General features: G+C 42.1%; 1 protein-coding gene across 2 annotated transcripts in view; it reads left to right on the forward strand.

Annotated features, from left to right (window-relative positions):
* The window catches only part of LOC102942958, a 122,855-nt gene that overhangs the window by 76,951 nt on the left and 20,850 nt on the right, over window positions 1–25,054 (forward strand). For both annotated transcript variants that reach the window (XM_043542765.1, XM_043542767.1), the window contains 11 exons: window positions 838–1,000; window positions 6,506–6,644; window positions 10,076–10,229; window positions 12,005–12,100; window positions 12,463–12,618; window positions 14,413–14,642; window positions 17,409–17,547; window positions 17,922–18,042; window positions 19,304–19,413; window positions 20,910–21,059; window positions 21,231–21,284. In XM_043542765.1, coding sequence (XP_043398700.1) covers window positions 838–1,000; window positions 6,506–6,644; window positions 10,076–10,229; window positions 12,005–12,100; window positions 12,463–12,618; window positions 14,413–14,642; window positions 17,409–17,547; window positions 17,922–18,042; window positions 19,304–19,413; window positions 20,910–21,059; window positions 21,231–21,284 — 1,512 coding nt within the window. The remainder of the gene's footprint in view (window positions 1–837; window positions 1,001–6,505; window positions 6,645–10,075; window positions 10,230–12,004; window positions 12,101–12,462; window positions 12,619–14,412; window positions 14,643–17,408; window positions 17,548–17,921; window positions 18,043–19,303; window positions 19,414–20,909; window positions 21,060–21,230; window positions 21,285–25,054) is intronic.

The raw sequence follows: 25,054 nt of genomic DNA on the forward strand, positions 1-25,054 counted from the left end.
TTGTTTTCTTAATCAAAGCATGTAAATGTATCTGGAGGACAGACCACATTCGTCATACATGTTGAAATGTTGCTTTGTCATTAGAGATGACTAGCCCTGGGAAATAAATAAACTCACAATGTGTTGATGAGAATGCCTGCTACAATTAGGATGTGCCATTGGAGTGGTGTGTCAGGTCACAGGCATTAAGAAAAAAGGTTGTATCCTCTGTGTTTGAGACACAGGAGCAAAAGATAAAAGGATAGCAGGGTAATGCAGGTTAGTTTGGATCTTTATTAAAATCAGCCATGTTGGATCCCCTCTGCCTACAGACAAGCCTGCATGCCCCTAACCCTTCCCCTGCTGTCCATCCATCTGTCTCCCCAACCCCCCACTTCCCCAAATGTATAGGGAAGTAGCAGCGATGTTGGCTGTAGTTGCTGTGCTAAGAGGAAAGTGGGGGTTTAAAATGTGAGGAGGTAAAATAGGGAGACATCGTAACATACCAATTCTTTGCTTCTGACAAATTGCCTGTTTGCTCTTGATCTATTTATCTTTTTCATGGGGAAAAAAATTGTTTTTATTTAACTGGTACAAAAAGACACTCATTCAAGACTCTAGGAGCCCTAACGCTCAGTAGTATGACATAACATTTTGGATTGTAAGCTCTTCATGGAAGAGGCGGTCTTCTGTTCTAGGTTTGTCCAGCACCCGGCCAGTGGGCCCCAATCCTGACTGTGGCCTTTAGGTACTACTGGGATACAAATAATCAGTAACCTTCATTCATAAATATTTGCTATGGCTATGTGTTTTTTTCACATTTGAAGTGTTTTCTCCCTATGTTTATTTTATCTGCAGGCTGCTTACAGAGCACTCAGGCAGAGCCTGCAGATTGTGGCAGCTCTTCATGACATCGTTTCGTACCTTTTCAGCTTTGCTCAATTAGGAAACTCCCCAAACTGTTTTGATTCCCTAAATCCAGAGCCTCTGACCGCGGACTGGGGAGGGAACGAAAGGATCGGTAAGTAACAGATACATCACCATCAATGGTCAGAACAAGATCAGAAAAACCTTTCAACAAAAAGAGGACCGTTACTGACTGAAATGTTGCCTTTTACCTTAAATATATAGTATACGATGATGTATTAGTGCCAGAAAATACCTTTATGCCTACCTCCATATTTTCACATCTTGAGGTTTAAATCAGTTAAATTGCCCTAATATCATATGCTTTCAGTACATTCCACCATGCACATTTTGTGATCTCACAGCCTTTTACAAACATGAATGAATGTGACCTCACCACACCCCTGTGAAGTAAGTAAGTAGCATCATTTTACAGATGAGAAAACTCAGGTATCAAGGGAGTTAAGTATCTTGCCCAAGACATAAAACAACTCTGTGGCAGAGCCAGAAATGGAAGACACATCTTCTGTCTCCCAATCCTGTGCTTTGATCACTAGCCCTTCCTCCTCCTCCTCCTCCCACCACACAGGTCTTATAAATGTAATTTCAGAATAAGTAATAATTAGTTGTTTAAATCCTTTGGGCTGGTCAGATTTTCCCATGTCTTTCTACCATATGGCTCCTACAATGTGAAATGATGCTTCTGCAAATGGAACAGAACTTGTTTGGCCTCAGAGCCATTGAACAGCAGATGCCCTTTAATTAAGACAAACACCTGATAATTTCAGGAGATGTGTGTAATGTCTGGTTTTTGCACCAGCCTTTCACTGCCGGTCAAGCGCAAATATTAGCGCAATAATGTTCCAAAAGCCAGAGATTACAGGATAGTGCACTGGTTAAATTGGAAGGGTTTGGCTGCTGTACGATAAACTGGGGTTAAACAAGAAAGTTGTCCAGACTGCGCTGCACAATTGATTGCTTTCCAAATACTCTTATAACACAAAGAAATTCTGTACCAAATAAACTAAGATTAAATGACTACTACAAAGCCTTATTTGTGTAGAAAAATCCCACAAATGCAATGTGCATGTCTATCCTGACAGAAGTACAAGGCCGTTTACAACTAGCACCTCTAAATTTCAGAATAAAGAAGCCTGTTTGGTTGATTTGTGTGTGTGTGTGTGTGTATGTGTGTGTGATGTAACATGATATTATGGAGCGGCGTGGAAATCACAGTAGTTTTTCCTGCGGCAAAGATAGGAGAAGCCTCAGACAGACAGTCCTAGACATCTTTACGTTCCAATCTGAAGGCTGAGACCCTTCTTTGTTGTCCAAGAAAACCTCCTCCTCACCTTTACTCTTCCTCAGTATGGCTCCTAACAGTTTAAGAACCAGCCTTGCAACCATCCTATATTTCTTGTAAAATGAGATTCTACTCTGAAAAGTCTCTCTGTAAATATGGCATCATCTCTGTAAAAATGTATCCCAGTAACTTTTCAGATCAAATCTGCTCAGTTTATAAGTGAGAAGACGGCTTTCCTAGCTGCCAGTGCTATAAACTCAGACTGGAATCTGAAAGACAAACTGTATTCATTCTGGATCACTCAGCACCAACAAGAGATTCTCCTCTCGCACTGATGTGAGAGCGGTTTGTGTCTGACACCCATGAAATTGCTCCTGGCTTCCGCTGGGTGTAAATCAGAGGGGACTCAAGCCCAGAAATTCTGCTACAGAAGCTTAACAATTCTGATGATGATGCATGTGCCAGACTAGGATCCAGCTCTCTTCCCGATAGTTCTGTGGGCTCTGCACTGTTAATACAAGTAAAAAGTAGCAGAATGTCAGTCTGGCATTAGAGTCAGAAGACATCCGAATGCATGGAGGAAGCAGCTCTGTTGAGTGAGTACCATAGTGACTTCTTTGGCTTTACTTTGCTTTTTGATCTAAAATCTCCTCTTGTTCCTACACTGAAACTTGACCTCTCACCAGCTCTGAAGCTTTCCTCTAACTGAGAAGCAGCGCCACAGTGCTTTTACCTAACACTCGTCCCTGCTTGAGCATCACCAGTTATCTGTGGGAAAAGTGGGCTGTGTGGACTGTTCAACAATTATTGAAAATGTTTGAGACACTTTTATGTCCCTCAACCCCAATCTGGAGTGGACAAAACCTGTTGGAACACATTGGTCAGTGTAAAAATAGTGCTAAAGGACCTTCCTTTTTACCACAACTTAAATTTTTCAGCCCTTCTGTGAGATACTTGGTTTTTATGATGGAATGCATCACTAGAGGAGATGGGCATTTTAAGGTCCTGTGTCCATCTTTAGAACAAAAACATTCACAGTGCTAGCCTAAAGAAATATGCTCTAATTTTTATCACATAAAGGCCCCACGCAGTGATGCTATGAAGATTTGACCTGGATATTGTTTGCATGATTTTGTTCTGAATAATCTGTATGATTTATTCTGTTTGTAAACAGGATAATTCATTGATTTGTCTGAGCACAAACATAAATTAAGCAGAAAATCCTGAGGGAGGAAAGAAAGATATCTTAAAGATGAGACACATGTTGAACTGGAGTGTGAAGTTATCAGAAAGTCCCATTCTTATATTCTGCACTTACTTGCTTCCTTTCACTGATGGTAGACTGTCAGAATTCTGCAACACACTATGCCAAGGGATGGGAGCTGTCACCTCCTGCAGCACTCAGTCTCTACCAAGCAAGGTAGCAAAAAGCATTGCATTTTGGCCTCCTGCTTGGCAGTGCAGAATGTTACCACAGGTTGCTTGGTTAGCTTATAATGATTTTATCTTTGACCAGCAGATTAAAAAGGCAGGATTTTGTTTCCTTTGTTAAATCAGTTGCATAACTTTTTTTCCAAAAGATAAAACAGATGAAATGTATATTGTATGCAGAAATGGTATCTGTTACATAATAGATTTTACTTATGACTCGAGTTAAGCTGTATTGCAGCTTTCTAAATGCACTCAGCAATGGGATGGTTTTCAGCAGTCGGATTATACCTGTATACAGTGGGCTGCATTCTCAAAACATTGGACACATTTGTGCATATTTACAACAGAAAATTTTTGTGGTGGTGTATAATGCATATGTAGGCTGCCATATGTGGTATTTGTGTGACATTTCAAGCCGCATGCTTGTGTGTGTGTGTTTACGTAGCTATACAACTTTGCACTGCTCAAAGACTGAGCAGCTGGAGATCTGACTATGATAGTGTAAGTGTAATTTTAAAAGAAAAATTGAGGGAAGCTTCCTTTCTGGCCTGACAATTTTTAAATTAATGAAAAATCAGGTCTAAATATGAAATTTCTTTCATTCCTTGAAAATGAAAGAGACCAATTCTTCCCTTGGCTGTGTCCAGTCAGAGTTGTATATGTGCAGAATTTGTCTTGTGATAATTTTTATGCTATTATGTGGATGTATAAGCAGGATTCTTATAATCAAACACCCAAAATAAACTGATTTTAAAAAAAAATGTTCTAAGTCTGTCTGCCTTTAAATAAGTCTGAAAAAGTTCACTGCATAAAAGAACTATAGCAAATCATAAATATGTGCATTCCCTTTTATTTTAATACAGTTATGTTGACTTTAATTTTTTGGGTCATTTAACTTAGCAAAAAGGACTTAGTACAATGAGCGCACACTAAAAAACACACTCAAATGTGCTAGTGACTTCATTTAAGGAATATGTGGCTGAGCAAAATACATGTTTAATAAGCTCTGAAAACCACCAGGAAGTCTGAGCTCATAATGATCATCAGTGAGAAACGCACAATCGAATGCATACAGGAATGTTGTGTAAAATATATTTTTATTTCATATGTCACACTTTTAAAAATCCAAATAAATACAATGACAGATTCTTCAGAAGTTAGATATTCCCTTAACACTTTTCATAAGATTGTTCTGGCCCATTGTCCCTGACAAAAATATCCTCTTCTTTCACTGTTCATTAGTAGTCACCCCTCTGCCCAGAAGTGACTACATTTCACTGGTAGTTATGGTGATCTGAGCTGCCTAATGGATAAGACATTGGTGTTCTAAGATAGGGACTGTGAGTTTGAGTCCCATCAGTGGTGGGTAAGCAATTTGAGGCACTCAGATAGTACGGTGACAGGTGCTAACGTAAGAACCTAGGGAGAAGATTTCTATACACCAATAGATTATAATGTGCTTTAGGATGAAAAGTGTTGGATGAACATGAAATGTTCTTTACTGGTTTAAAAAAACTAAACATACTGGGCCTGATGATCCTACAATGCTCAGGGTGTCTTTGAAGAAGAAAGTGCTCTGTATCTTGCAGAATCAGCTCCCTAATGGTATGTCTACCCTGCAATGTAAGCCCAGAGTTAGTGGGACTCTAATCAGCTGACTCTGGGTTAGAGCAGCTACACTGATTGATTTTTAACCCTATGTTAAGAATATTCTTACCCAGACTCAATCGTGGAACTCTGGCATCCACACTGCATCACCTAGACCCAAGTCAAATCAACTATATCCCAGACTCCCTGGGGTCCTCCCAAAATGTGGCCACTCTAGCCCTTTGACCATGGTGCACTGAGGGGAAAACTTGACTGTGCACCCTGCACGGAACAGTCTGCTATCAGATCCTGCCCAGCAGTCATTTTGGTCTGTGCACTCCCAGCTTCTGGAGCCAGCAACATGAAGGAGGAGTCTTTTGAAGAACTTTTCTTGTTTGTGCTTTCACTCCTGTGTCAGGAAACAGGCACAGCTTCCACAAGATGCTGGTGGACATTTCAGTGGCATTTTCTGACCCACCACGGGCACTTGACAGAGCTTTTGATGGAGGAGGAGGACACACAGACATGGTAGACTCGAACTGCCTGGTGCTGTTCATGACACTTGGTATAACTGCTGATGGCCCCTATGTAGACCAGTGCTTCTGGAGCAGGGCGACAAACAGAGGCTGGTGGGATCACATCATAATGCATACCTGGGGTGACCAGGGGCGGATAAACTAAAGGCTTAGCTGATCCTGCTCCCTCTGAAGTCAATGGCAAAATGACTATTGACTTCAATAGGCAAAGGATTGAGTCAATCTTTTTTCTCATTGGTGGTATGTTAAAAATTTGTGCTTTATGTAAGAATGCTAATAGAACCATTTTTAAAAGAGGTTTGTAATCTTTTATTCCTGTCCCTCTCTCTCTCTTTCTCTTTCTCCCCAAACTATGTCCCCATAATGACAGGTTTCAGAGTAACAGCCGTGTTAGTCTGTATTCGCAAAAAGAAAAGGAGTACTTGTGGCACCTTAGAGACTAACCAATTTATTTGAGCATAAGCATCCGATGAAGTGAGCTGTAGCTCACGAAAGCTTATGCTCAAATAAATTGGTTAGTCTCTAAGGTGCCACAAGTACTCCCTTTCTTTATGTCCCCATAATCCTCCAATTGCCATAACTTCTTCCCTACAGCATGTTTTTGCAAGGCTGAAAACAATGTCTGAAGACAGCAAAAATTATTTTGTTCCAGAAGCACAAGTCTCCTGGTGAGATTAAAATAGATCACTAGGCCAGTACATATTTGCATGCATTTCCTATTGCTAATTTGATGGATTTATTGTTATTATCCTGGGAACAATAGGAACTGAACTTCAGGAGCTACAAAAAATGATTGACAGCCTTCAAAACCCCTTGGATCCTAACAAAGTTGCCCAACTACTAATCATTCAAAGAGAAGTTATGTTTCTACAGTTTGATGCAGCAGTCAGACATTTATTACGGTGAGAGTTGAAAGTGCTAATTCTGAAAAATTATCTCTGCCAAGCTCTTTTATAAAGTACCATGACTGGGTTTTAATTCAGTTCAAGAGGAAGGAGCTGTCTTAACACAAGTAGAAAAGATTAATTTAAAACAACTGTACATAGTTCATCTATCAGTTGACAAAAAGAACAGGAGGACTTGTGGCACCTTAGAGACTAAAAAATTTATTCGTGGGCTACAGTCCACTTCATCGGTTGCATAGAATGGAACATAGAGTGAGAAGATATATCTATATATATACACGCATACAGAGAACATGAAAAGGTGGAAGTTGCCATACCAACTGTAAGAGGCTAATTAGTTAAGATGAGCTATTATCAGCAGGAGAAAAAAACTTCTGTAGTGATAATCAAGATGGCTCATTTAGACAGTTGACAAGAAGGTGTGAGGATATTTAACATGGGGAAATAGATTCAATATGTGTTATGCCATGTACATTGGCCAAACCAGACAGTCTCTACGCAAAAGAATAAATGGACACAAATCTGACATCAGGAATCATAACATTCAAAAACCGGTAGGAGAACACCTCAACCTCTCTGGCCACTCAGTAAAAGATTTAAGGGTGGCAATTTTGCAACAGAAAAGCTTCAAAAACAGACTCCAGTGAGAAACTGCTGAGCTTGAATTAATATGCAAACTAGATACCATTAACTTGGGTTTGAATAGAGACTGGGAGTGGCTTGGTCATTACACATATTGACTCTATTTCCCCATGTTCCTGTGTCATGTGCATTAGACATTCAAAAGAGAATTTTCTTAACTTGAAAATTAATATATAATTGTGATTTACAGTGTTGATAGATTATGGGCACTGCCACTCAGCACACAGGATAGTAGGTAGTGACTCTTACTTCTTCCCCTTTTAATTGCTGTTCTGTAATATCCTTTGATTGTTGTGGGAAGGTGATGTAAATACAGCATTGATTTGTTGACAGATTGCAGATCCACAGGGAACCAGAAATAAAAAACAGGCTAGTTTGCTTTATCTTTTACTCACTAAGGCATTGTGGACAATTGGTTCGGAAAACATTTCACTTTGATAAAGATTAGTATGCTGACAGGAAATTAAAGCAAACATAATTTGCCGTATATCACATCTGTATCACTTCTTTATTGAGAGCATGATTAAAGTTCATTTTCTCCAAACTGGGGTTATAATGCAAGGAAGAGCATAGTGACATTAAAATGAAAATTGCTTTCTTATGAGTCCTTTGACATATTCCAGCTGTGAATGCTCTGAGGTGTCCTTAAAACTTGCCTGACAACTCCTTTATTGCTAAAAATACTCTATTTATTTTTATTTATTACTTGTACAGCACCATATGTGCACATGAAGCATGCAAAAAGACAGGGTCTCTGCCCCAAAGAGCTTAAAATTAAAGGGTGATGAGCACTTCCTGAGAGAATGGGTGTTGAGGGTGCTTATCACCTTGCAGGAAATAGTTTGGCTTCAGGCTTTGAGTTAAAAGGTGTGCAAAAAATGTGGGGATGAGAAATGTCTGTAGCAAAGAGATTCAGACGCCCCTCTGCCATGTACGTTGGCCAAACCGGGCAGTCTCTATGCAAAAGAATAAATGGACACAAATCTGACATCAGGAATTATAACATTTAAAAACCGGTAGGAGAACACTTCAGTCTCCCTGGTCACTCAATGAAAGTCCTAAAAGTGGCAATTCTTCAACAAAAAAAACTTCAGAAATATACTCCAGCGTGAAACTGCAGAACTGGACACCATCAAATTAATTTGCAAACTGGACACCATCAAATTAGGCCTGAATAAAGACTGGGAGTGGTTGGATCATTACAAAACCTAAACCTAATTTCCTCCATACTAATTTCCCCCTAATGTTACTCTCACCTTCTTGTCAACTGTTTGAAATGGTCCACTCTCATTACCACTACAAAAGTTATTTTTCCTCCTTTGGTATCCTGCTGTTAATTGAATTGTCTTGTTAGACTGACCTCACACTTGGTAAGGCAACTCCCATCTTTTCATGTATTTATACCTGCGCCTGTATTTTCCACTCAATGCGTCTGATGAAGTGGGTTCTAGCCCACAAAAGCTTATGCCCAAATAAATTTGTTAGTCTCTAAGGTGCCACAAGGACTCCTTGTTGTTAGAGCTATTGTATATTTAGGCCAATTTCCAATTTAGTTTCTGGACGTTTCATTTATATAGTGTGTGTTTATAGAATATATAACAAAGTAGCATTGTGTCTCTATGGAAGAACGCACTATGGATCTGGGATCTCTTTGCTCTTAGTCATGTAGATGTTATGGAAACGTTTCACTTTTCAGGCTGGAGTCGCAAATGGGGAAAGTAATGATGCTGTCTTCCTTATAACTTTTAGCCTAGCGGTTAGGGCACTCATCTCAGATGTGCGAGACCCAGTTCAATCCCACTATCCTCTGCTTGATGTGAAGAAGGGCTTTGAATTTGGATCTTCCACACTGCAGGGGTATCCTAGCTACTGGGCTATGGGATATTCTGGGGTGGAGTGCTCTCAATCGCTCTTGTTCTACTTCATATAAATAATTATTGAATCAAGGACTGGAACATAAGTCTCCTACATCCTAGGCAAGTGCTCTAATCACCAAGCTATAGGGTCACTCTTTCCCTGTCCTAATGCCTGTGGCAATTCATAGTCATTTAAATGTTTACTGGGGTTTTTTCAGTTTGCCCCAAAAATGTCATTTTTGGTTCAACTTCTAAATTAAACTTTTTTTCAGTTTTCTGGAATTGCCAGCAAACCAGCAAATCCATTATTTGCCCAGCTCTATTCCTGACTCATAGTCATGTTCTTTAGCTACAAGCTAGCCCTTCTACCATGAGAAAAGCTGCTTTCCATTAAATGTCCCTGGTATTAGTAGGATGTATTTTCACTTATGTTAATCCACCGGCTGGTGGATACATTTTTGTGCAGTTGTTTCTTATGAAATTGCAAGTGGCTAGTCACTGCATTCAGCTTAAGCATAGCAACTAAAGGCTTGTCTATGGACTTGCTTTAGTCTGCACTTGCCTGCCATGCACGAAGTAGCCCATGTGGACCCTGCTGGCATGCACTAACATTTCCCTAGCGTATAGGGACTACCTTAATATGCACTAGGGAACTTGTAGTGTGCACCAGCAGGGTGTACAAGGCCAGTTAGTGTGTGACCTACTTGTGTGGACTAAAACGAACATTCCTCTGATGTGGAGTAAAACACCATGTAGACAAGCCCTTAGCTTTTCACTAAGTACAAAACTACAGTCAGTTGCAGGTCGCTGCCCATGACTGTGATGTTCGGTTCAGCATATTAATATGAAAGCGTAAGCTAGTTACAGACTATATTTCAAAAAAGATTTTATAAGGATGGTATTTAAAATGTGATTTTGGTGTCTCTTCAGAGAAGTATATTTGTCCTCTGGGAATATTTTGGCTTACCAGAGTGTTACAGACGGTATGCACCATGGGCTGCCTCCCCTGAGTAACTCTGCAGTAAGGAGTGTGTTTGCCTCACAGCTCTGGCTCCCGCAGCTAGTGGTCCCGTGCAGCCCCACGGTGAGTAAAATGTACTTTCAAAGAATGACTGATTTGATTTGTTTCCTGTTTGTACTTGGGTGCTGAGGGGAGAAGTTGTTGTTCAGTTCTTGCTGTGATACTCCATTCTGTGGTAGCACAGAACTTAGCACATAGTGACTTTTCGTTTCTGTGATCATAGTCCGTTTCACTTTCTCACTGGGGTCCCCAGAAAAAGTCCACTAATTAGCAAGTAATCAAAAAACTAAAAAATAGAAGAGAACTATTACTGTAAGTCATCATATCCCTTGCATCCAAAGTAGGATTATTCCCTACACTGCATGTTGGGTCATTTTATCTACCCTAATTGTAATGATGGACCTTCCACTAACTTCCTGTTGTGGGTCATCCGATGCATTAAAGAAAAAGGCTAGTCATAGGGCCTGATACAAAGCCTACTGAAGTTAACTTTCCATTGACTTCTTTGGATTAGGCCCATAGATGCTAGGGTTAGTAGATGTTCCAGATATTCAGTTTAAACTTTCCTTTGCTCATTTTCATCCTAGCACTCCTCACCATACCCCACTGGATCACCTAAATGACTACTTTCCTACCTTGGTGTTATACTTTTTAAGTCCTTACAGAATTGTGAAACTTCTATAGTCGGTAGCTTGCTCTAAATCAGCAGTTCTCAAACTGGGCTCCGCGGACTAGGGGGTCTGCGGGTCATGTCCGGGGCCGCTGGCCTCGCTGATCAACTCCTTCCTTTCCCTCCCCGTGCCTCCTGTATGTTGTGGAACTGCTGTTCAGCAGCATGCAGGAGGTGCTGGGTGGAAACGGGCGGATTGGGGAAGGGGGCGAAAAGAGGCAGGGAAGAGGAGGGGCGGGGGTAGGGCCTTGGGGGAAGGGATGGAGTGGGGGTTGAGAATCTCTGGGGAAAATTAGAACCCGGTTTAGGGGTCTGTGAAAATTTTTAAATCAAAATGGGGTCCTCTGGTTGCTAAAGTTTGAGAACCGCTGCTCTAAATGATCATACTGAGCCATTATGTAGAACAAGTGAAGAATGAGATTTGCCCTCTGTGAAGAAGAAGAAGAATAGTTTCTTTAGGACAGAATGTGCCCTAAACCATCAAAGTTAGGCAGGTGAAAAGCAGAGCCGTAACAGCCGAGTGAGAATGTTTGGGAACCATCCAGTTGGTGCAGTTTGCATGGGTCTGGCAGTTTGGCAGGAAATGCACTCAGCAGTGCATCCTCAGATTCCTGTTACTGCTTTAAAAAGAAGTAATGGGTGCTTCTCCCCACTAAGGCCTGCTCTCATGGGTAGGGGATTCTTGTTGCCTAACCCCATGCCACTAAGCTGGCAGACTGTGTCTCATTAGGGTTTTGATGCATTGGTGGGTATGTCAGCTTAAAGGATTTTGCCTTTAATGCCTAAGCATAGTGCTGTCAACGTATGACCACTGAACTCCTCCTTTCTTTCAATATAGTTTGTGGCAAAACTCAAAGATAACGAAATTTAAAAAAATGTGAACGTAATGTTAAATCTGACACCAGCTTCCAACAATCCAGGAAATGTAGGGTAAAGATAACAGTCCCTTAACTCATCCCATTGTTGTCTCAGTAGCCCTAGTACATCTTATATAGTTCCAATTATACACTTATCTGCAACTCTTGCAAAGAAGTCAGATCATGGTATATTACAGACTAAGCAGCCATCTGCACCGTGAATTTTATTCCTCAGCTCAAGTTAGATGAGACCTTTATTATTGTTTGAACATTATTTTTGTGCTTCTGAATGTTATCTGAATTTGTTTTAGACATTGACGCTGTTTCCTTGGAGGGCATTTCTAGTAGATGGAGGACCGTTTCCAGTCACTATCAGCAATCTAAATACCATAAATTATAACATGCAGGTAAGGTGACTGGTACTTGTTGTACATCCAAAAGTTACTGTGCCTGTCTCCAAATTATTTTACCATTCACCATTTGTTTGTTTATTTAAAAAAACCGGCTGCTCTTGGACAATGAAATTGAACTGGGCAATTTCATTTTTGGTTCTCCGGCAGCTATCACAATGTTGTTGTGCTTGGGTTACAAAGTTCTTCCGTGACTTTTAGGTCCACAGTGCCAGAGGCTTCTAGTAGAATCCATCTGTTCATACAAATGCATGGACGACTTTTAAAGTAATTGTACTAACAATAACTCATTACCATAGTTACTCACTGAGAGCTGTCTGGGTAACCTAGAAAAATCACCATGAGTGTCTCCTCCGTAGTTGTGCCTGTGCAGACTGAGTGATGACGATCGAAGAGTTGCTCATGGGGTGCTGGTCGGGATGCCGTGTCTAATGGAGGATATGCTGCGGAGTAGCTATGGTGTTGTTATGGAAGATCATGCTGAATGGCAAACTGCTGTAGCTAAGAAAAAACAGGTACCTCTGACAAATTAATTCATTTAGGCTATCCAGCTTGGAGGGGTTCCTCCTTGTCCGCCTCAGAAGGAGGCCATTCTGCCTCGCTATGCCTCCTAGCAGCTGATAGCCATTTGACAGGGAATTAATGTGGTAAGTGTCATTAAAGGGTCTAGGGCCCCTGGGTGAGGGGCAGGGCAATTAGCAGTCTATCGCCCAGCTTCTCTGGCTGAGGAAGACAGCAAACACAGGCTGTGTCTACACTAGCGAGCTTACAGTGGTACAGCTGTAGCGATGCAGCTGCGCTGCTGTAAGATGTCTTGTGTAGCTGGTTTGTGCCAACGGGAGAGAGCTCCTGTCCGCATAATTAAACCACTCCCAATAAGCAGCGGTAGTTATGTCGGCGGGAGTAGCTCTTGCATCAACATAGTGCTGTGCACACTACCACTTATGCTGGCAAAATGTATGATGCTCTGGGATGTGTTCTTTCTCACACCCCTGAGTGACAGAAGTTTTGCTTACATAAATGGTAGTGTAGACATGGCCACAGTCAGGCTCAATCCCTCTGAGCAAGGCAGAGCAGGAGCAGTCTATAGCTCAGCTCTCCGACTATGGCAGACAGCAAATGCACACAAGCCATTCAGCCTAAGGTGGGTAGGCTGCTGCCCTGAACTGGAGACCCCGCCTCTTATACTTCCTGTTCTGCTTCCAGCATGAAGGGCGGGGCTGGCCCGGCTCACCACAGAGGGCGGGGAGTGGTTCCTCCCTGGCAGCCTGTGTGGGAAACCACTCTACCTTCCCGCACAGCTCTTATGAAAAACTCCCTTTGACTTCAGTGAATCCTGGAAGTGTAGCATAAAAGAGTGGCTCTTAGTCCCATATAGTTATACTGCAATGGCCTATCATGCTTTTGACTGCATGATGGGATGTAATGTGTTTCAAAGAAGCTTTTAGACTGTAGCTGGGAATGAGGAGAGCCACAGTGACAGAGCCCATTAAAAGGGTTGCTGGTGCCCACCATCCAGCTGCTGTAGTTGCTGCCATCAGAAACTGCGGGACAAAGCAGGGCCTCTTCACTTTCCTCACCTGTACCTCAGAGGACTAGAGGGTGAGACACTTATCTGCCCCTTTAAGAGCTGCTCAGTGCAGAGAGGCCTGGCCCCCTTGTATAACAAGGACTGATAGTTAAGAAGAGGACTGGGTCCTCAGGCGTTGCTTCCAATAACATTTGCACAATGGATAAAAATTGGGTGAATGGTCATTGGGGAGCATTAAGCCTTTCCAGAACCTACCACAAAGGTTTGGTTCAGGGGATGGGCTGAGATTCAAGCCATTTCTGATGGAAAGCAGATAAACCTACCGGTTAGTAAACACGTAAGTGTACAGTGATACTGTCAGGAAATGTGAGTGTGGAGAAAAGTGCAAAGAGAGCAAGTTATTTATTTTTTAATAGGGGCTGTTTCCTTCAGGACTTGAGCTGAGGATCTGAGTTTTTAAAGATATTTTTGTCAACAGCCCAGCAGGGAGTTTTATTGAGGCAACTGACTCAAGGAAAGTGGCAATAAGATGAAAGATTTGTGTGTGTGTGTGTTTTGGCCTTGTCTTTTCTATAGTCATTGCAATGAAAAAATAGCCAGGATTTTACCTCCGCTAGATTTTGTAGGACACTAGCGTATGGAAACAATTATAGTGGGTTGCAAGTTTTTTTTTATTCAATCTCTAACAGGCGTACAGTGGCTTATCTCATTTTATTAAACAATGAAGTATATGATATGAGATTGTAACAAAATATGTCTCCCATAATAATTTCATTAGAATTTGGCAGAAATTGATGAATCACATGCCAGTGGGTCAGAGAGCAGCAGAAAGACTTGCAAAGCTCTGCCAAGGCTCCACGATCCAGTTACTTCACGTGCTTTGCTGAGATCTTTTCTGATAACATGGAAGCAATTGGAAGTATTAAAGGCAGAATGGGGTAGACTTAAACTGAAAGTCGAGGATATCAATACAGTTCCTCTTTACAAACAGTTTGCTGAGCTATATGGGTGAGTTTCATTCTGATGTAAAAGTATTCTAGACTGGAGTGGTTGTGAAAGTTTAAAAAAAAAAATGCCTGTACCATTCTTCAAACTGTTCTCTTATTCTTATCCTATTTCAATTTGCTCTGTTTTAGTTCTACCTTTCTTTAGTTTGATACAAAATCGATAATTATTCTAGTATCTTTGCTTTCTCTTTAGAATAGGGTTTTTGACCTGATCTGATTTCTTTCTACCTGAATTGTTCATTAGTAAGGTTGTTCCAAATGTATTCCTGTGGCCTTTCAGTGACACTATTATTTATACCTGTCTCTTTAGGACATTCAGATCAATGTTACACACAGTACTTTTAAAAATTGACATTCCTGAAGCTGATTTTTAATGAAGTGGAAGTGTACCAGGATTCTTCCTAATCCTCCCACTTGGCTTGGCCTGAATAATGTGCATTAGAAAATCTGGCAAGTTTTCTTCAGAGGGACACTTACTAAAAGCCAAAAACTATATCTTTTTTAAAATGTGATAAGGCATTGCCCTCCTGGTCCCCTGAAATAAAATCTATTACCAAAATGAGCAACATAATGAAATAAGAGTTTGCTGGATAACACAGTAGTAATACAGTGTAGGTAGCGGGGTGTTTTGGGGATATTGGAAAACAGGATTCTCACAAAATGAAGCAGAGAAGAAGTGTCTGTTTGCGTCCGTGCAAACATTTTTGTCTTAATGTGTTAGTTTGTTCCTTTAACAAACTGGTATCAGGTCTCTCTCTATTCTAGTCATCAGATATCAAAGTGCCACTGAATACCTACACTGTACTGTTCCTGTGTGACATGTTGTGTTGCTATCTTCAGATTATATTGAGATCACTCAGATGTCAATTTTATGCCCCTACTCGCTGGTATAACCTGTTGTTAAACCAGCGAGTTACAAAAGAAATACCGACTCACTGTTATCTCTAGTGACTTGAGAGAAGAAATACTAAGATATCATTGTTAGTTATACTTACATAAAAGCAGACCTCCCAATTTACATCTACAAATCCCTGAACAACAGAAGCATATCTGAGTAGAATGTCATACCAGTTTTCTACTGTGCCCAGTCTCTGTTTTGTGCAGCAGGGTGGGGCTGTCAGGGAGGTAATTGCAGCTTTCTAGTTTTCAAACTAGTCCAATGCTGACCTCACAATGCTGACACACTTTAGAGCAGTCTGAGAGCTATACTCACCTGTGCGAGCTGGTAAAGGCTCTCAAGGAGCCATCTGAGCATAGCTAACGTGCAGTAATGCTCCTGCCACACTCCCTCCTGCCCTGGCACATCCCTATGGTGAGTCCAGAGCGGAAGGGTGGCATATGAGCAAGACATGCCAGATTAATGCCAGTTTAGGACTCCCCCATGTCAGGGGAGTTTTCAGGTGGCCTAATCTGGGTCCTTAGCACAGTGCAGGCCAGGGAAGGGGGCGAAAATCTGGTGATACAATGTCACCTAGAGAGCAGGGGGAGTTTGGAGCTGTTCTTCATTGCTCATCCGGAAGAAGAGAAGAAATTGCCAGGGCTGGGGAGCTGCAAGAGCAAGACCCACCTGCAATACCCAGACCCACTTACTGGTATAGCCTGGGGATTTGGTAAGATCTGTATGCATCCTGGGGCTGGGATCTCTGCCCTCTGTAGAGCTTATACAGTCTGCAGGGGGAGAGAGCCCCTAGTTCCAGGAACATGTAGAGCACTTGAGCTCAACCTGCTCCTACAGCATTCTGAAACTCTTCAGGAGGAGTACTGGGAGCTGGGGCCATGGGTTCTTCACGCTAAATGTGTGGCAGGGCACTTCTCCCACACATCTGGGCACTGGGCAGCTGTGGCTCCAGCAATCACTCTTGCTTTATCCCCACTGTTCAGGGCTATGCTAATTTGTGCCAGCTGCCAAGGGACTGATATGGTAGTCATGAGCACTGGGGTACAGCTAAGCTCCTTTTCCCTCCCCCCGTCCCCGCCTTTCCCAAATTCCCTACGCTGGCACCTCCGGAGGAGGTATTAGTGTAGCAGTTCCTATGCCAACTCTGTGCCAGCGGAGAATTTCTCTATGCCAGGATGATTCATCTGTGCTGGGTTTAGGGATCACTTTGTTGAATCTTGGTGTATATATTTTGTGAATGGAAACAACAGCTCTGTGGAAAGTGCTGGTAAAACACTGCAGTCACCCCCTTCACTGGGGAAAGCTTCCATTCATCTTGAGCAAATGAGGTTTTCAAGTTCTGCAGAGGTCTGTGTCTAATGCGATCAATGGTGTCAAATGTAACCTGGTACCTGTGCCCTTTTGTCAATTGCTCCTCTAGTTGTTTGGAGACATAAAGGGCCCTTTCAGTAGTCAGGCTGGCACTGTTTCAACCTAGCAAACGCGATCAGATACGAGAGGGCAGCATGGGGGAGTGTCTACATCTCTTTGGTTTTCAGGGGAGAAGTTCGTACTGGCAACCAGAATTCTCTGCTTTGTTTTAGCTCTTCCTGCTTCGTCCACTGAACTTTTATTTTTCTATAACTATTGAAAAAAGAAGTGATGTAATGTGAGATTCAGTATCACATGATCGGTCCACACAGAAAATCCTGCTTTGCTAGCAGGGCTTCCCGACAGGGTGACAGGGGATAGTGAAATGAGTCCCAGTGCTTATGTGTCGGGGGAGGGGAGGGTAAAGGTACGTGTGGCCGGAAAGAGAGAAATACAGAAGAGATTGAAAATACTGTTGAGAAAGGAATATGTGTAACATCTTTGTCTGGGTTTCTTTAGCACTGACATCCTATACCCTGCTATGAGAGCCATCGCCAGGCACATGGGCACAGAAGATGAGTTTGAAGGACTTGTAACAAGCTTTCAGTCTATACTTCCCCCAAAAGGAGCATCAGAAATTGAAGTCAAAACACGGCAGGTAAAGGAGGACTATTACCAAGCAGGGAGAGTGCTGTTGACCGACATGGAACCATTAAAACCTGTGGGGGGCCTAAACAGGGTCACCTGTAGGGATAGGTCAAGCAAACTGGGTCCTGTGCTGTAAGGCCCACGACTCAATGCCCTGGAGCAGCATAAAGCAGCTGTAATGGACTCGTGAATCTGACCCCCAAAGTACTCATGCTACTGAATTGGACACAATATAACTTCCCTAAATTATCTTATTTTTACTCCTACATACTGTGCGTTTTTTAAACTTACTTTTTAAAAAACTGAAAATTGGCAAAGCACAGCAGATGAGGTATAATAAGCATAGAGATTTAATGTGAACAATTTACTGTACACTTACTATAGCTTCAAAAACTGCTGGAAAGTCTAGAAATACACATGATCCATGATGTGAAAAAGAAAATTAACCAGGAGATGACACTAGTTACATCTGAAAGAGCAAGAGCAGGAAGTGGCCTCCCTACAGGTAAGTTGTTAAAATACAAAATGCATTTTTACATTTAGCCCTCCACCTCTTTTCTGCGTAGGAAGCATACCAAACATGGGAAGCCCAATCCTACAGCCTTTACATATGTGTGGGAGCTCTGGAAGGACTTGGGTTACAGTAGGCTTACCAGTTTTGTAGCTGCTTCCATCCATTTTCCCACTGGGGAACATGCGTCCCTAGCGGCACATGGAGGGTGGAGTGCAAGGATTCTACCCAGCCCTTGTGCAGGGTGGTAAGGTTCCTGTCTATCCTTCCTGCTTCCCTTTGCACCCATTCAAGAGCGAGGAACAATTTGTCCCACATACAGTGAAATCATTGGTGAAAATTTACCAACATCACATAAAATTCCCTTCAGGTTTTGATAAAGCCCAGCCCTTTATGTGAAAATGCCCATTCCTTGACTATGCTACCATGTGATGAAGACTTGTACACTGGGGTTTCAAGCACCTGACCCACTTGACATACTTATCCAGCCTGCTCACCCAGATTCAAATGCTGCACAATCTAAGCTTTGACTTTGTTTTTATAAAGCAAGTTTTAACCGTAATTATTGCAAAGAAAACTTTCCAGATATGAGCTGTGTGTGCCAAACTAACTCAAACTTTTTTCCCTGCGTCTGCAGACAGCGTGAAACTGCTCCCACTTATCTCATTGGGGTGTCAATGCTTAAGCCAAATGATGACACTTTAAAAGCCAGACTTCCAAGTCATTTAAGTGCATAACTATGCACTTTAATTTATACATTTAGGATAACTGTGCAGATCCGATAAGTGTATGCACAAATGGTCAAACAAGCAAGTGGTGGAAATAATGGTAGTTCTAAAAGTGGCTGGTACCATTTTTTCCCCACTGACTGGTGTTGAATGCAACAGTAATTTTTCTACCCAAACATTTAGTTACTACATAAAAAGCCATATTCTACTCTCAAATTTCATGCAAAGCTCTTATTATCAATGAGTGATCAATTGTGGATAGGGCCCTAACTGGGGCACCTGGCCCATAACAAAAATGTATTTTACCCTATTGACACCATGTATCTAACACCCCTGCTGCATAGAATCACATAATTTGTTTGTGGTGATGGTTACCTTCTGTTGCATACAGTTTTAGAAAGATTGAGAAATCCTAAACCACAAATTGCACATGGTATCATTTTACAGGGATTAAAGACGGATCAATATTTTGTGACAGACATCTGTTGATGTATTGTTTGTTATATTTTTTCCCCTTGCTCCTCCAGAGCTCTGGAAGCATCGAGTCATGCAAGAAAACTTCTCAGTTGTAAGACCACAAATAGTGGAAACATTTGTTCAGAGACTAATGGAAAATTACCAAGAATCTGATGTAGAGGTACATATATTGTGTTTCTATCCAGGCATAACTAATCTTTATTTACATCTTTACTTATTAAAACCTGGGTCAGTCAGTGATGCACAAGGGAAACACCCTCTCTTAAACTTATGAGTTTACATTCAGATTATGTTAGCAATGTGAGCATGTGTTATGTATGACACTGACCACCTTGTAATGTAATTTTGTTCAGATCTCAGAATTGTAGTAAGGTCAGGCGAAATTAGTACTGGGATTGGAGGCTTCTAAGCAACTATAGGAAAGTAGTGTTGGGGACTCAAAAGGCAGAACTCTTCCTACTAAATCAGTGTCCCTATGTGGTATTAGGAAGTACTCCGTTGCCACTTTAAGTCATTAAAGAACTGATGTATTCATTCTAAGAGTAGGGGTGTTGGCCCCAATGTCCTGGCCAGTTTCCAAGTTGATAATTACATTTTTCATACCTAAAAATTCTTGTTGCAGTTTCAGTTGGAAAAGGTATTCATTTCTCATGTTGTATAGTTGTAATGTGCTTTGTATGTGTATGTGACGCTGCTTTCTCACAGAGGGCCCGCAGAGAATGTAAGGGCCACCCTGACAGCCAACTGGTAGATGCCTGTGTTTTTGGAGCTGAAGGACAAGGCTTTTAGTCTTAGCTTCTTAGAGATGTTTGTGGTTTATATAGTAATTGTCTGTTCTCTACAACACATGGATTTGTCACATACGTTGCTGTTTTTCACCCTGAGGGTAGAGGACAGTTTCATGGTGGATGAAATAATCCCTGTATTTATCTTAAATTCATAATCTGGAGATCTTTAGGGATGAAAAGTATTTTTATAAATATATGTTCAATTATAATGAAATATTAGGTCATTATCAGACCTGCTACCTTGTTTTCACTGAAATGTGATTCAGTATTGAGATGCATTGCTTGGTTCCTAGCGGTAAGCCTGTTCCCCATCCAAATTCTGAGTGAATTGTGGGAGAAGTGGAGAAATTTCCCTCAGAGCTCTCCGATCTACAAGTGAGCTTATGGAACTAAGGTCTTGTCTGCACACAAACTTGCACTGGTTTAATTTATCTGCTCCAAACCCCTATGTTGGACCCTCTTATTTCAGTTTGAGTCATTGATTTCAATTTAGCTTTAGCAACTTTACATGTAGACTAGCCCTATATTCTGGATGAATCTGCTCGTCTTTTTGGAAGCATTCCTTCTTAGTGCTCAGCAGGGTTTTTGGAAAGTGTGGGGTGGGGAGAAAAGTTTTATTTTTCTCTGAAGTATAATTTCTATAGGAGGAGCAACTGATCTCCAAATGAATGGAAAAACTGAAACTAGGCAGTTCCCATATGGGAGTGTGATATGTCAAACAAAATACAGAAACCTTGGGGTGGATTGCGGAGGTGGACAGGAAATAGATGTAAATACGTGTGTTGCCATAGCAGGGTATGTCTAAAATGACTAAAAACTTAAATTTGGGGTTATCATGTTTTGGTTTTTTTTCTTTTCTTTTTTCCAGATTATGTTTAAAAAAAGCCATTTACAAAGCTGCCTCACTGCACTGGGCTGTGACATAATGGCCAGAGAGCGCAGCAACTTTGAGACTTACTCTATGTTTTATGAAAATCTGCTTCAGCAGGAACATCAGCTACTCTACCAAAAAGAACAGGTACATGCCTGGTGCTGATTCTGTATTGTAGAGAGAGGAGAAATGTCAAAGAGATTTTGCAAGATGGGAAGCCATTGGCAAGTAACACCAGAGCTTTCAGGTGGTAAAATAATTGTAAGATAATTCTGCTGTGCTAGCTTAGTCACAATATGCCTTTGTGCTCTGTTTCAGGAACTGCATGTAGTAGAAGAAGGTGGAAGGCAGACTGATGTAAACCTTAGTCAGGTTGGTGGTGGTGATTTGTGTGCCAGTAGCATCTTAGAGGTCCCAGTCAGGATTGGAGCCACATTGTGAAGGGCATTGTATGAACTCAAAGACCATCTTTGACCAAAAGAGCCTAGTTATTGCTTTGTTTGTCATGTTTCTCGGCTTGTAGATGCACTGCGCAATGACTTTTGATGTTTTCTTTGTAGCCCCAACTGCTCAGCAGATTACAGCTATCCCATTTGGGTTTTGTTCTTGGCAGAGTATGTGGATGGGAGGCCTTCAAAGAAAATCCATGTGGAAGTGGTGGAAAATTTTATAGGGAGCAGCCTTGTATCTAACCCAGTATTGCACCAATGTCCCATTATAGTTTTGGGGTTCCTATGCTGCTGGAGTTGTCATCTTTTGAGTGACATGTAAAACAGAGGTGTTAACCATTCATGATTACTTAGGAACACAAGACTTTTTTCAAAAGCTCAGAGTCCTGGACAATATCCAGTTTAGATAATTACATGGTCTTACTTAAAATTGTAATTTTAGTAGAAATAGTTTATTCTCCCTTCCAAAAACTTCTGTGCAGCAAGTTTGATACAGAATAGCTATTGTCTGAAGTAAACAGGATGAAATTCAATAAGGACAAATGCAAAGTACTCCACTTAGGAAGGCACAAGCAGTTGCACACACACAAAATGGGAAATGACTGCTTAGGAAGGACTACTGCGGAAAGGGATCTGAGGGTCATAGTGGATCACAAGCTAAATATGAGTCAACAGTGTATCGATGTTGCAAAAAAAGCAAACATCATTCTGGGATGTATTAGCAGCAGTATTGTAAGCAAGACACAAGAAGTAATTCTTCCGCTCTACTCCGGACTGATTAGGCCTCAACTGGAGTACTGTGTCCAGTTCTGGGCACCACATTTCAGGAAAGATGTGGAAAAATTGGAGAAAGTCTAGAGAAGAGCAACAAAAATGATTAAAGGTCTAGAAAACATGACCTTTGAGGGAAGATTGAAAAAAATTGGGTTTGTTTAGTCTGGAGAAGAGAAGACTGAGGGAGGACATGATAACAGTTTTCAAGTACATAAAAAGTTGTTACAAGGAGGAGGGAGAAAAATTGTTGTTCTTAACCTCTGAGGATAGGACAAGAAGCAATGGGCTTAAATTGCCGAAAGGGTGGTTTAGATGGGACATTAGAAAAACTTCCTAACTGTCAGAGTGGTTAAGCACTGGAATAAATTGCCTAGGGAGGTTGTGGAATCTCCATTATTGGGGATTTTTAAGAGCAGGTTGGACTAACACCTGTCAGGGATGGTCTAGATAATACTTAGTCGTGACTTGAGTGCAGGGGACTGGACTAGATGACCTCTCGAGGTCCCTTCCAGTTCTATGATTCTATAATTGTATTTCACTCCAGACATGGTTGCATTTCAGTAGGGGGTGAGCAATACCTATGCACAGTGTATCACTTTGAGATCCTCTAGGTGAAACACTCTAAAAATATGGTGCTATGGGTGAACTTATACATGTTAACAGTTACCGTGGGGCAGTATCTTCCCTTTCTGAGGAATTTTCTATAATTAAAATATATCCCTTAATGAGGTGTTAGCTTACTGTGGTAAGATGAGGTAAAAATATGTCTTTTTAAGTACAACTAAAGATTTTACATGTTTACTTTAAGTAGATAGAGCGCCAACTTCCACACAACAATCTATCTATCAATTCAAAAAACCCTTCATTGATTAGGTTTGCAAAGTCAACCATTCAAAAGATAAGAAATACTAGAATTACAGTTTCCTATTCAACTGTCTTAACCAGGAGGCCAGTCTTCCTCTTTTTATAATCTGGCTGGTAGCCACCTCTTAAGCACCCCCTCATGGCCTGAGGTTGCTCTCAGGCCTCTTTTCCCCTCTTCGGGGCCTTTTAAGTGTGCCGCATACAAACTCTTAAGTTCAGCAATATCCCTCTGTAAGGTTGGATTTATTAATATATGAAAATATTCAGAATAGAAGTTTGCAAATCCCCATCAAATCTCTGCTCCCAGATCTTCCCTGCCTGGAGCCTTGTCCTTGAAAACTCAAGATATCCTGCTGAAGTCTACTTGCTCCCAGCAGCCAGTGACTCTGCTTGTTTCTCCCTGAACATCCCCCTCTCTCTGCAGCTTCCTGCTGCTCTTATAGGAGAATTACCTGATCCCTGCTCAGGTGTGCCTCCTTAATAACTAGGGTTGGCTGGCCCCAGGCCTCTAGACCTTAAAGGGGCAAGCGACTCTGTTACACTTCCTGCAATCCTCTGCCTCGTTCACTACATACCTTCTGCAATAAATGAGGCAAGGATCCGATTGATAACAGTCTCTTTTACAACAACACCCTGATTTTTCTCCAGAGCAGATCAATCTTGTCGATGAACTGATAAAGCCCCAGTCCTGTGGGAAAAAAAATAGTATGTGATCATATAATTAAGGACTGTATCATAATTCATATGCTCAAGGGGGTTGAATTAAGGTTGCATGGGCAAGCTTGATTCTGGCATTTCCTAACTTCTGAGTGCTTGACATTGCAACCTTAATAATGTTCTTTTAACACATGGTGGGAGGATGGGGGAGGGGGAGAGGCAGAGCATGAGAGCACGCACTTAGGAAATCACACAAACTTGGGTGGGTGGGAATTCTACCACGTAGCATCATATTGAAACCCATATGGTTCATCAGCGGGATTGGAACATTTAGGTTCAGCCCCTTGCACTTGAGCTAATGGAGTAGTAGGTTGTCAATCCTCTGTGTGAACCAGCACTAGTGGGGGATGAGACACACACTTTGCCAGTGGGTTTCACAGATATTTGCTGACAGCAGGGGAATGGTGAAAAACTCAGGAATCTGGGGTTCCATTCCAGGCTCTGGAGAGCAGTGTGCTCTATGGGGCACAGTCTCTTCTGCCTCTTCCCCCAAACTGTGGCCCCCTCTTACCCCATTTCCTACAGTCTGTCCCTGTGCTGTCTCTACCCCACCCCAGTGCCTCATTGCAGTCCCATTCTTTTCACCCAGTCAGTCCCAGTCTCTGCTCCTCAGGCTCCTCCCTGTCTCTGTGCCCCATACACTGGCTGCTAGTCTTTGTCTGCCTCCCCAGACACTTCATCCAATATCAGTCTTACCCCCTACTCCATCTCTGACTCCTTAACCCAGTCTTTTTGTCTAGCCAGTCTGCCTGTCTCTCTCTCTCCTTGCCCCAGGTCTTTGTCCGATCTCAGTGTCATTCCCCCACCGGCCAATCCCACTAGCTCCCAATCTTTCACCTTTCCTGTTTCCCTCACCATCCCGTGGTTCCCAGCCCTAGACTCCTTGCCCAACTGGTCCCAGCCTCTCCTTCCATACTCAGCTCCCAGTGTCCCCACGCAACCTGTCCCAGCCTCCTCTCCCACTACCACCTCTGGCTCCCAGTCTTAGCCTTGCCCCCTCTTCAGTTCCCAGTCCCAGTCTCCTTGCCAAACTAGTCCCAGGCTTACCAGATTCCTTCTCCCAAACTATCCCTTTCCCTCCCCCCACTTCAGCTTTGTTCCCTCTGCAATTGAATCAGATGGCTTCTTCCTTCACAGGGCCTGGCTTCCAACAGGGTGGGGGAGTCCTGGACAGGACAGGTTCCCTGCTCTCAGTTTCAGTGCCTCACCCCACCCTAGCTCAGAACAACTCGGACCAGCCATTACGGAGAACATTTGGCTCCTCCTCTGAAGCCCTAGGCTGGCGCATGCTCAGTTATTCTGTTGGGATGGCATATGCACAGTCTGATCAGCACTAGG

Source organism: Chelonia mydas, chromosome 3, assembly GCF_015237465.2.
Source record: "Chelonia mydas isolate rCheMyd1 chromosome 3, rCheMyd1.pri.v2, whole genome shotgun sequence".
Taxonomy (NCBI): domain Eukaryota; kingdom Metazoa; phylum Chordata; order Testudines; family Cheloniidae; genus Chelonia; species Chelonia mydas.